Source organism: Vulpes vulpes, chromosome 9 (assembly GCF_048418805.1).
Source record: "Vulpes vulpes isolate BD-2025 chromosome 9, VulVul3, whole genome shotgun sequence".
NCBI lineage: Eukaryota > Metazoa > Chordata > Mammalia > Carnivora > Canidae > Vulpes > Vulpes vulpes.
This window is the reverse complement of record NC_132788.1, coordinates 89,198,085-89,210,784: the sequence shown is the minus strand read 5'-3', so window position 1 is coordinate 89,210,784 and position 12,700 is coordinate 89,198,085. Positions and strand designations below refer to the sequence as shown.

Here is a 12,700-nt window from a genome sequence, read left to right as displayed (position 1 = left end):
ATAGTAAAATGCAAGACTTAAGCTGCCTTCTAAAGTGGAGTGGAGAAGGGCTGCAGAGACCCTGAGTTATGCCTCAGTTCTACAGAGGCCTGAGAAATCCGGGAGGATCTGTCCTCACAGTGCCACCCAGTGTGCTCTGGAATATTCTCTATGGACAATTTGTCTTCTTTAGTTCTCTCTCAAGCAGTATTTCAGCTTGAGTATTTCAGGAGTAAATAAACTACTTTTGAAATTTAAGACTAGTGAAGGAAATGATTTCCTTTGATCCTCTGGAAGATGTGAGGCCTATTTCAGAACTTCTCGAGTTTTTATGATATAAGCCAAAAAAAAAAAAAAAAAAAAAGACCTTAGGATGCTTTATGGTATTCTCTTTTATATCCTTTTTAATGGGCTGTAGATTTCAGAAGTGAGCCTCAAAAAAGTTCTGGACAAAAAAAAAAGTTCTGGACACTATACTTTTTGCTCTAGATCTTAAAGATCCATTAATTTGTGCAGTTACTCTACTATGAATTTAGTTTAACTTGATAAAATGCTTATTAGGCTCCTATTGTGTACAAGTCATGCTAGGCAATGGCACAAACAGTAATGATAGCTAATATTTATTTGGCACTTACTGTATGCCAGGTGCTGTGTTAAGCACTTTCCATATGTAAACATTGTATTGAGCAAGCTAGAACTACAGCTTCTGATAATAATTTTATTTTTGCCCCCCTCCACTCCTTTACATTTTGTTAGGTGCGGCTAGTTCTTCTATGAGCCTAAATGAAAATTTGGGCAAGTCCCAAGACTTTTTGGTTCCTCATAGGTCTCACTATCTAAATATAATAAGAAAAATGTCCATTTCTAAGTAAGCGTAGATCTACTGATTGTGATTGAAAATTAAGGCTTTTCCCTTCCCCAGGTGAGGTTTACTGTAGGCAGAAGTGTCTATGACTTGGTAGATCCCTCTTCTTGTTACCAGTCCAGCTTTTTCCTCCACCTCTTGGAGCTGGCTTACTGTGGTTTCAGACTCCTCCAGGGATGAAGGAGAAGCAAAGAGAACCAGAAAAATTCTTACCTATGATCCTCCATAATATGAGTCGGTGGCCTCTAAACTCAGCTTTTGTGAGCGCTTTGGAAATTCTCTCAATTGCTGGGGAGTCTATCACAAATAGCCCTCTGGGTAAGACCAAAAACATCTCTACTCCTGCTCTTGGCTTGCTCAGAGTTCATTCCTCTGCTTCTGGTAATCCATGTTTTACCTGCAGCCTTCTCTGCTGATGTCCCAGCACACTACCAGGCTGGCAGGTCAACATAATCCTAGGACCTTCCCACATCCTTTGCCTGAAAAATTGTGAGAGTGCCAGCCAAATCCATTATAGTAGCAGCAATGTCTTCAGTCCTGCTTTTAAGGCAGCCATCCAGACCATTCCTCACCTTTTAGGTTTTCCAGGCAGGAATCAGACACCTGCTTTGTGTGTCTCTGTCATGTGGGAAATTACCTTGATGCAGAGGTAGCTTTTAGTATACTGCCTGGCAAGCTATCCCAGAGGTTACAAAATAAAATCACTCATAGGCAAAAATATGATGCTCAAATGACATAATTTAGTCAATCAATTTAAAACACACAAGAACAAAGGGAGACAGATGGATAGGTTTATCACACCATAGGGTAGTATACAAGCAGGGTGGAAGGACTATGTTATCCTCATCCTTTGTTTCTCATTGTTTGTATGTCCCCTCCCATCCCCAGTGCCCCCACCACAGTTTCCCCATTGATGGTGTGGTTATAAGAACCAGATCTGAAAATCAGCAAAGGGCTTAGCATGTAGAAGGTGCTTAGAGCCAACATGCTCGCTCTATCAGAGACACACTTGAGCCTGGCCATGAGCCACAGCTTGCCAGTTAGGCTGTTGAGCAGCAATAGGTTTTATGTGCATATCTTGGGAAGAACACTGGGTTCATAATGGGACCATAATGGGTATCACAGGTGGATGAAAAATTTAGGGATAACACAGTTGTCAGTCTGGAGGTGGCATGATTCACTACCTACCTTATCACTTGGTCTTCCCATCATTTTCTATCCATAAGCAGTACTCTCGTTTGTTCTATTTTTTTTGTGTGTGTGTGTGTGTGTTCTATTTTTTTTTTTTAAAGATTTTATTTATTTATTCTTGAGAGATAGAAGGAGAGACAGAGCCAGAGACACAGGCAGAGGGAGAAGCAGGCTCCATGCACCGGGAGCCCGACGTGGGATTCGATCCCGGGTCTCCAGGATTGCGCCCTGGGCCAAAGGCAGGCGCCAAACCGCTGCGCCACCCAGGGATCCCGAGTTCTATTTTTTTTTTAAGAAATCATGTAGTCCATTATTCCCTTTATCTTTAACACATCTTAGACACTACTAACATACTATCTTTCTAACATCCACCCTGTTTTTTTTTTTTCTTCTATCACAGAATTGCATAGTTTAAATATAATAAACACACTAACAGTCCTTCCAAAACTCAGGAGTACACATTCATCTTTCTAGGTGGTTTCCTTAAAGCCTCCCTCTGATGACTTGAGATGAAAGTAGTGAAGCTCCCTACCCAATCAGAATAACTCACCCTCTAAAAATCTACTATTTAAAAATTTCGTACCTTGAACCCTTCTGTATTCCCAGGTGAAGAAGGGCTTAGGAGTTCAGGAACTGGTTGTCAAACACATTCAGGTATCGCTGGCAACTATAGACAAGGAGCTAGTTTTCAGATGGCTACTTTGAAAAGATACATTTTGCTCTAGTTCCTTTTTCAAAATATTGGATCCATTCTACCTAGATGCTGCAGTCAACGTTTCCATCTTAACATCCTGTTGAACATGTATGACTTCAGTGAATCCTGCTAATAACTCTGTGAAATTGGTATGATTATCATGTCCACTTCATAGATGAGGAAATTGATGCTCAGAGAGATTTAGTAATTTGTTCACAGCTAGAAAGTGGTAGATCTGGGATTGAAACCCAGGCAGTCTGGCTGCAGAGTCTCTGCCAGTCTTCCATTCTCCACAAGGAGAAGGGGATTGATGAAAGCACTCATGTAAGACTGAGGAAGGTCAAATGTCATAAAAAAAAAAAAGACACATGAAGTACCCCTATGATTTGGAGGAGGGAGAGTACATGTTACCTGGCAGGAATCAGAAAAGAATTCTTGAAAAGTGACAGTTGAAGTGTATCTTGTAACTTAAAATGTATCTTGAGAAGGGCAATAGGACCTAGAAATGAAATGAAGGATGCACGAGACTGCATCTGTCACTCAGAAATCCCTCCACTTTAGCCAGATCTCCACGTGATCACTTGCCTTAAACCTAATAAGATTTATGATGAATTGACTGCTTTTTAAAGTTTTTATTTAAATTCCAGTTAGTTAACATACAGTATAATATCAGCGTCAGGTGTACAATGCAGTGATTCAACATTTCTGTATAATACCTGGTGCTCATCACAAAAAATGCACTCCTTAACTGAATTGGCTGTTTTTTTAAGCATCCTGTTTCCATAGTTTATCTTATAAAAGACAATTGCTCTGTCACTGACTTAGCTTTGCAGTCTGCCTGTTGAAGCCTAGCTCATAGACTGTCACCTTAGAAATATTCTAATTGGCATCAAGTCTTATGCAAGATATTTTCCTGTCTCTTTTGAATTTTTTGTAAACAGGTGAAATGTTATATCTTAAACCTTTTTTTGTTGTTGTTGTTCTTCGCAACAGTGGTCTAGCTCCACTGTACCTTGAACAAAGTGAAGTAAATTATTGATTACTGTTCATTGTCATCTCCCATTGTCAACAAGATTTTGAAGCACAGCGAGACAGGAATGACACATGTGGGTGACTGCAAAGGGCAGGAAAATGTGATCTGTGGCAAATGAAGAGTCCCTTTCCTCTCTTTAGAGGAAAGGATACAGGGTACAGAAACTTTTCCATTCCAGCTAGTTGTCACCGTGTGAGATGCAAGTCCAGTGTAGCCAGCGCTTCTCATGATTTCAAGAAAAGCTTGAACTCCAGATGATTATCTGAAATTTCTCTGTTTTACAGTATTAAAATGTTGGTAACTAATTCATATCTTTTAAAAAAAGAAACAGTGCTGGCTAAACAAAACATGCCTATAAAGCTGAATTTAATGCAATGACCACCTGTTTACAAGATTTGCTTTAAGATATACTCACTAGAGATTGCTAAAATTCCTCACAGGCCCAAGCTTGAAGTAACATAACATTACAAATGACAACAACAACAATGTACCAAGCCTTTTATTAATGAAAAATTTCAAACATTGAGAAGTAGAATAGTATAACTTGGTGTCTATTACCCAGTTTAGACAGTTATCATCTTGTGGTTAGTCTTGCTTCATCCATACTTCCAGCCACTTGCCCTATTTTCCTCAGATTATTTTGAAGCAATTCCTAGACATCATATAGTTTTATTTGTAAATATTTCAGCATGCATCTCTAAAAGACGAGGACTTTGGGAAGCCCTGGTGGCTCAGCAGTTTAGCGCTGCCTTCAGCCCAGGGCGTGATCCTGGAGACCCAGGATCGAGTCCCCATCAGGCTCCCTGCATGGAGCCTGCTTTTCCCTCTGCCTGTGTCTCTGCCTCTCTCACTCTCTGTGTCTCTCATGAATAAATAAGTAAAATAAAAAAAATAAAAATAAAAGACAAGGACTTTAAAAAAATACAGGTAATTGCAATGTCATTTTCCCACTGACAAAAATTAACTATTATTTCTTAATATCATTAAACATCCAATGTTCAAAATTCCCCTCCTAATTATCACTTTTTTTTTCAGTTTTCATTTTGCAAATCAGGATTGAAATACATTGTAATTGGTTGATATTTCTTGATAAATCTCTTTTAATCTATTGATGAGCACAACATTTTAATACAAATAAAAATTTAATAAAGAAGATAAAAACAACAAAATTGATACCCATGGGAGAAAAATCCACTGTTCTGGTAATGTAATGAATGATAATGCGATAAGTTTTACGGGAACTAGGAGAGTACCAATACCATGTAGATAGCCCCACCATTACCTTATCACCACAGTACTTTTTAAGAAGTACTATTTTTAATTTTTAAAAATCATAAAAATAATATAATAGAAAGACATAAGCAAAGACAGTGGAGTAAGAATATCCAAAAATTCTCTTCTCCATAAAAGCAATGAGAAAAGTGGCCAAAAATGGGGAGAATTTTTCAGAATTGTGGAAATTAACCAAAGGCTTACAGCAATCTGGAGAGCATTTAATCAAGAAAAATTGCTGAATATCAGTAAGAATAGCAATCTTCCTGGCTTCTTAACTTGTCCTGTTTCCATTCTCCACTCTGGCTCTGCAATTGTTTTGGGAGCTGATAGCCTAACCACCAGAAGAGGGGCAGAATGGGGCTGGTGCATTCATAGAAAATCGTCATTATTTGACCTGTCTAGAGGTTCCCTATAAGACACCAATTGAAAGGCTGCCAGGACTTATAGAGTGTAGGAGAAACTTTTTCTGGGGGCATTTGTTGAAAACAATTAAAAACAATGGATTAACTTTCTGACCACCCGAGGCAGAGGATAACAGTTGGGAAAAACAATAGGCTAAGCAAAAATTTAGCAGAAAAAATCGGGCAATGCAATGACCATAGGGGCTTTGAAAAGCTCGGATGTGTTCTTGGGAATCTAGAAGATGCCCATGCCTATGTCTGATTGCATGTTCAAGAAAGACCCCATAAGGCCCTAATTTCTCAACCCTGGCTGATCTTGAGACTCTGCACAAGCAAGACATAAAAGGTAACATGGAATTCCCAACTGCCTGACTGAACATTGAAGGCATGCCCCAACACACAGCGTGCCTCAGCACAGTGGGAAACTTAATGGTTCCAAACATTGAAATAAATAAATCTCTGAGCACTCAGATCACCCAGCAAGGACTTCAGTGATGACATATAAAAAGGATATAGCGTTTACAGTATAAAGTCACAGAGTTTATTGACATTCAGTACGAAGTCTCCAGAAGAGAAACTCACACCAACAAGCAAACAGCTGCTAGCAGAAGAAAGTCTTCCAACGACACCATTTTATTTCATACTGGGAAAACACAGGGAACAGCAGGATGAAAAAATAAATGAAGCTTTGGAGAGTGAACTAATACAACTACCCTTAACAGAAAACATACCTGCAATTAATGAGCTTCTTCATACTCCAGCTCATGTTTTGCCATCTGCTTCTTTCCTTTGCTCCAAGTTTGTTAATTCATTGCTGCTGTCTAAGGAGACAAAGAGTGATGAAGAAATCCCAGAAGATGTAGATATGGAAGGAAAAGAAAGTAATGATTCAGATGAAGAAAATGATTTTACTGAAAAGATAGAAGATACAAACAGCACAGATTTGGGAGAAGACCTTATACATCAGTTGTCAAAATCTGAAGAAAAAGAACTAAGAAAATTCAGGAAAGTAGACTACAGCTGGATAACTGTTCTCTGAGCATTGGAGATAGAGGAAGATTTTTGCACTTTGTGATTTTTTTTATTATATGTTGATATTTCAAAAACATCTACTTTATTTAATGTTATTTCTCTTAAAATATCAAATATGAACAGGTTTTACTTTTTAAATACAAAAAAAAATAAACGTAATAAATGCAGTTTATGACTTCTTTAAATTTACATAGTACTTCAACATATTAATACCCTGTGAACTGCAAAAAAAACAAAAAACAAAAAACACATCAATTTACAGTAGTATTATTGGTCACCTAGATGGAGAGGGAAAGGAAACTTTACAATTGTGAGAATGCACAAATGTTCTCATTAAGGCAGTATTGACCCATTTGCTTACATGGCCTGAGGTTCCCGGAGAAGAGGACTATACTTTATATCCCAGCCAGAGAGAAGTATGAGTGGGCCAACTCAGCCCTTAGGAAGAAGAGGAAGAAGAAAGAGGTCTATTTTAGCTACATGGGGAAAATCCTAAAGCAAACTCACCCAGACTTCAGTGGATGCTCCTGGATCTTGGATACACTGGGCTCCCTGGAGGATTGGCTGCTGGAACAGGTTAGCCTGGAGGCGGTTCGACTATCCTTCTACAACCACAGAAGAGCTGTTACCAGCAGAGAGATCCTTGGAGCAGTTAAGCAGAGATCCTTTCTGAAGAGCTTTTGTGTAAACGAAGTGTTCTGAATGGTGCTGTTGTTGAAAGGATTGCACTTGTCAAAAATAATCAGATAGGTCAGAGGACTGAGTTGGAAGACAAGGTATCTGATAAATACCTGTTGCAACAGGAGTCTTGGTACTACATACCTGGTCTCTGGGTCCTGTGTTTTTGGCCTCTGACCTAATTTGTGTGGGGGGGAAATATAAAGGCATTTTCTCTTATGTCATGTTAAAAAAAAAACAAAAAAACTTTTTTCTTCCAAAAAGTCACTAAACAAACAACAAGCAGCAACAACAAATTAGAGGAGGGAGAACCTTATTTGTGGAGTTACCACTCTATATTATTTGAAATGTTTAGTTACAAAAAAAAAAAAATTGATGACTTATGACTGTATTTAACCTGCAAATTCTGCAGGACAGAAATTCAAAGGCCAACACACTCAGACAATTCATGTTATAGCTGAACAGTTGGACATATCAAGTGTTTTGTAGTCAGTTGGAATCTGCTTAATGCCATGGGATCCAATGACTTTGATTCATTATTAGGGTTATGATAAAATCAAATTCAAATCAGCACATTTATTGTACATCTACATATGTGAGACACTGTTGTAGTTCAAAACTGATTTTGCTGAGGCTAATTATATTTCTGAAGAGACTCTAAAGGGAACAGAGTAAAAGGAAAATTAGGAATATCTTGAAATGTATTGCATCACTGAAGATAGTTTTAGAATGTTTAAATTACTTGTTACAGGTTGTGTACCTCTCAAAATTCGTATGTTGAAGTTGTAACCCCCAGCATCTCAGAATGTGCCCTTATTTGGAGATGAGGTCTTTATAGAGGGAACAAAATTAAAATGAGGTCATTAGAGGGGGCCCTAATTTAAGATGACTGGTGCTCTTACAAAAAAGAAGAACCTAGGCAGAGAGATACACATAGAAAGGAGATGGTATGAAGATGGTCATCACAAGTCAGGAGGAAGGCATGAAACAGATCCTTCTCTCAAAAGAAACCAGCCCTGCTAATGCCTTGATTTTGGACCTTTAGGTCCCAGAACTGTGAGACAGTAAGTTTCTGTTTCTTAAGTCCACATCTACTGTATGATGCTTTGTTATGGCAGTGCTAGCAAAGTAACACATTACTTACAAGATTTTGTTGAGGCCAACCAGCTCTTCAACAATGCTCTAGAAGGCTATGGAAATGGAAATATTTTGTGATTATTTTCATTTTACCATTTTTAAAGTTCACAAGAATTTACAGACCATTTCTATGTCATGAATCTTTTCTTTTTTATAGAGATTTTATTTATTCATGAGAGACACACAGAGATGCAGAGACACAGGCAGAGGGAGAAGCAGGCTCCCTGCAAGGAGCTGGATACGGGACTTGATCCTGGGCCCTGGGGTCATACCCTGAACCAAAGGCAGATGTTCAACTGCTGAACCACCCAGGAGTATGCATCTTTTCTTAGTGGGGACCTACTTTTATGCAATGAGGAAATAAATACCACCCTTGCATCATTTCTTCTCATTATTTAAAAAGAGTCCTAGGGCAGCCCCGGTGGCGCAGCAGTTTAGCGCCGCCTGCAGCCCAGGGAGGGCATGATCCTGGAGACCCTGGATTGAGTCCCACGTCAGGCTCTCTGCATGGTGCCTTCTCTCTCTCTCTCTCTCTCTCTCTCTCTCTCTCTCTCTCTCCCCTCTGTGTGTGTCTCTATGAATAAATAAATAAAAAATCTTAAAAAAAATAAGAAGAGTCCTAAAAAAATAAATAAATAAAAAATAAAAATAAAAAGAGCCCTGTGATGTAATGCCTCAGCTTAGTTCTCATTTGTATGTGTCTCACTCAGGGAAACTGACTTTTGATGTTGTTCTACTTACGGCTCATCAGAGGTCCCAGAGCATCTATACATTATGGTTCTCAGCAGAATTCACCTGCAACATAGCTAAGGTCTGAAAGCCATCTTCCTCACAGTGCCTTGCAGATTGATTTGTAGGTTGCTGAATGTAGCTAAATTGAAAACTGCTCTATTTGAAAGGAAATGGATGTCGTCAATCCTTCCAGAATATCAAAAGCTACAGAACAGATTGCTCACAAAATATAATGACTGCCTAGAAAACCACCTGTAGAATGGCAGCAAGTATAACCTGCTGAATTTTAATCATCCACTTGGCATATTTGCTATGTGGAATATGCCACATAAGTGGCATCATTTAATTTGGTAGCCACTTTCTTCACATAGGTGGGATCATTTAATTTGGTAGCCACTTTCTTCATTTTACAACCTGTGTGAAAACTTGCATAGACAAACAGAGGCCTCTCACCCTGTGGAACCTCCCCATGATACTTTCATTAAGTTGTGGCCCACATTTGCTATATTCCTCAGAGCAGAAGAGGAAGAAACGAACTGGTTCCAACAGTTACATGACTTACGTGGATGGCTGTGTCAGTGAACTGTTGAGTCTCCTATTTCCAGGTTCTTTGATGGAATTGTGTCTCCAAAATTTTTTGGTGTATCTGAATTTCTTGAATTCCTAAATTAACCCAGAGATACATGCATTTGGGGGAATGCGGGTGGGTGGGTTTGCCAACTCCTTACAAATGTGTAGAGATTATTATCAAAGCTGCAGAGGGAACTGCACTTGTGGGAGGACTTGAAATTTTTATGCAGTGACTAAGAGAATCAAATCTTCTGTTGAAATGCCCAGGATGAGGCTGTGGAATGTGAACACTGTTTGCTACAGAGATGAGTGACTTGGGAGTACAGGTACAGGTTGATATCTCATGGGAAGACTTGGAAAAGGACTAGGAAGCAGATAAGGGAGCTTTCACATCTCATCCTACATGTTTCAATTTGGTTTGATTTTTTTTTTTAAGATTTTATTTATTTATTCACGAGACACACAGAGAGAGGCAGAGACATAGGCAGTAGAAGAAGCAGGCTCCCCATGAAGACTCCGGGATCATGATCTGAGCCAAAGGCAGACACTCAACCACTGAGCCATGCAGGCGCCCCTGATTTTTTTTAGGGGGGGATGGGGAATGAGAGTATTTGCGTTACACCATTTAAAATCAATGGAGATAAAAATAGAAATCTTGAACTAAAATGAAAACAAACCCCCACATACTTGGGTAATTAACATGAAATATTTGGGATACTTTTTGGGAAAATGATAAGTGGGCATGGACTGATGAACAGAAACATAATTTTCTTGTTTTCTCTCCTGATTCTCATATTACACTTTTAAAATGCGGTCCCCACAATCAATAAAAAATTATAGTAGCCTGCATATAACTGAGCACTTACTTAATGTGTTGAACACTGCAATAAATGTGCTACAAAAGTCTTCACCTTCAGTCGTCACCAGAATCCTAGGGAGGGAAAAAAGTGAATGTCAGAGAGTTAATCACATAGGTATCATCTACAACTATTGCTTCAAATGCGTTATTCTTAGGAATATGTCATAAATACCAACTCCACAAAACATCATTGGGCACACTGATCTTTCATAGGATTTACTATCTATTTGATGACTGTTCAAACAGAAATAGACATGATTTTCTTATTCTCTTTTAATCATTCTGTTACTGCTACAACATAAATCTCCGATGGTCACGTTGTGATGTCTTTAGGTACACTTGTAAAAATAACTAATGTTTTGGAGTGTCGGCTTGAAGATCATATCCCAGGCTAGAAGGAAAAAAATGTCAAGATGTATTCTGAAATGAATTTAGTAATATATGATATTCTGAAATAGACTGAGCTATCCCACATGGTAAAATCTTCAGATAACTGATATCCCAGCATCAGAACTTTTATTTCTTTATTTTTTAAAAGATTTATTTATTTATTCATGAGAGAGAGAGAGAGAGAGAGAAAGAGAGAAAGAGAGAGAGGCAGAGACACAGGCAGAGGGAGAAGCAGGCTCCATGCAGGGAGCCCGATGTGGGACTCCATCCTGGGAGTCCAGGATCACGCCCTGGGCTAAAGGCAGGTGCTAAAGCACTGAGCCACCCAGGCATTCCGCTTCAGAACTTTTAAAGATTTATTCTTTTTATTAGAAGTCTTTGAGGTTATTTATAATGCCTTGTAGTAAAGAGCATACTGCTTATAATTTAATATTGATAATACAAGCTTATCGTTATGAATATCCACTATTGTTCTGTGCCAGAATGTGAACTAATATAATTACTTTAGAAGACTCTTTTAATGTATACCTCTGGTTGGATAAGGTCCTTTTCAAAATAGTTATCTTGTGAGCTTTTATACTATTCTGATGATGCGCTTATTGTGTACAACATGTTTGAAATTCTTCCTTCTGAATGTCCTACTTAGCCTTAGTCATATTGCTACAGATTTCCTTAGTGGTGGAATCACCTCATGTGTTGAAGGTAAATTTGATTTTTGGAAATACATGGTAATTAATTGGAACCAAGTCTAAATTACTATCTGAGGTCAGAAACAACCTGTGATTATCAAGTGAGGAATGCAATTGGTTACTTGCCTCAGGTCTTTGTATTTTTACTTGCTTCTATCTCCCTTTTATCAAAGGAGTTAAGATCTCCTTTTTTTTATTGAAAAAAGTAGATACATTTCCTCATGTTCTAGAACAGGAGAATGATACATAATTACAGTGATAAACTAGGTGTGGGATTTTAGGAAATAGAAGAGAGTTTTTAGAAGGTTTTCCTATGTGACTTAAGCTGTCCCTTCCAAAAGACCTTCGATAAAGACTCATAGAAGTTTTCCCCAACATTTTATGATGACACTTTTTCAAATGTACAGAAAAATCTAAAGAATGTTAGAGTGAAAACCCATATATCTACTGCCTAGTTTCAACTGTTAACATTTTGTTATAAGAAACAAAATGTCTCTTTGTCTCTCAGTCCATCCATCACTGTACCCATCCATTAGTATTTCATTTCTTCATTCATTTCAAACTTCCAACTTTGTTTTTCTTTTTCAAGATTTCTTTGGATATTCTAGGTCCTTTCACTTCTGGATACATTTTAGACTCAGCTTTTCAATTTCTGTATAAAAGGGCTGCTGAGAGTATAACTGAAATTATGACCTATAGATCAATGTGGGAAGAATTCACATGCTAATAATATTGAATCATCCAGTGTGTTGAGCATGGTATGGTTATCTTTAAATTCTCTCAGAATACTGCATGATTTTCAGTATAGAGATCTTACAAGAAGCCTTCCTTCTACCCTCTTAAGTTCTGTGCTGGACCTAAAAATTAAACTGACATAAGACAGATTTATAGGCCAAAAATACACATTTTATTTCATAGTCTTCAGAAGGAAAATGAAGACCTGAGCAAACCATTAGAACCAAAGCTTGTATACCTTTTGTATACAAAACCACTACATTGTGGGGAGGTAATAAACAAAGGAGCTTGGTCAAAGGGCAGTAAATTGTGGGAGAGTGACTAGAGAATATTTGGAGAGAAGCTACTAGAAGATAAGGTTATCTTAGTTAGGTTTTTATTCCGGGTCTATCCCAGTGCCTGGTGATAAGCATATTTTCTTCCTGCCACAGGGAAGTCTC

General features: G+C 38.3%; 1 protein-coding gene across 1 annotated transcript; it reads left to right on the top strand.

Annotated features, from left to right (window-relative positions):
• Window positions 1-6,827: 6,827 nt before the first annotated feature.
• LOC140593930 (histone H2A.N-like) lies at window positions 6,828-7,289 on the top strand (the record flags this gene model as incomplete). Its single annotated transcript, XM_072720775.1, has 1 exon — window positions 6,828-7,289. A coding segment is annotated over one exon (345 nt), but the record flags the coding sequence as incomplete, so codon positions are not given.
• Window positions 7,290-12,700: the final 5,411 nt, after the last annotated feature.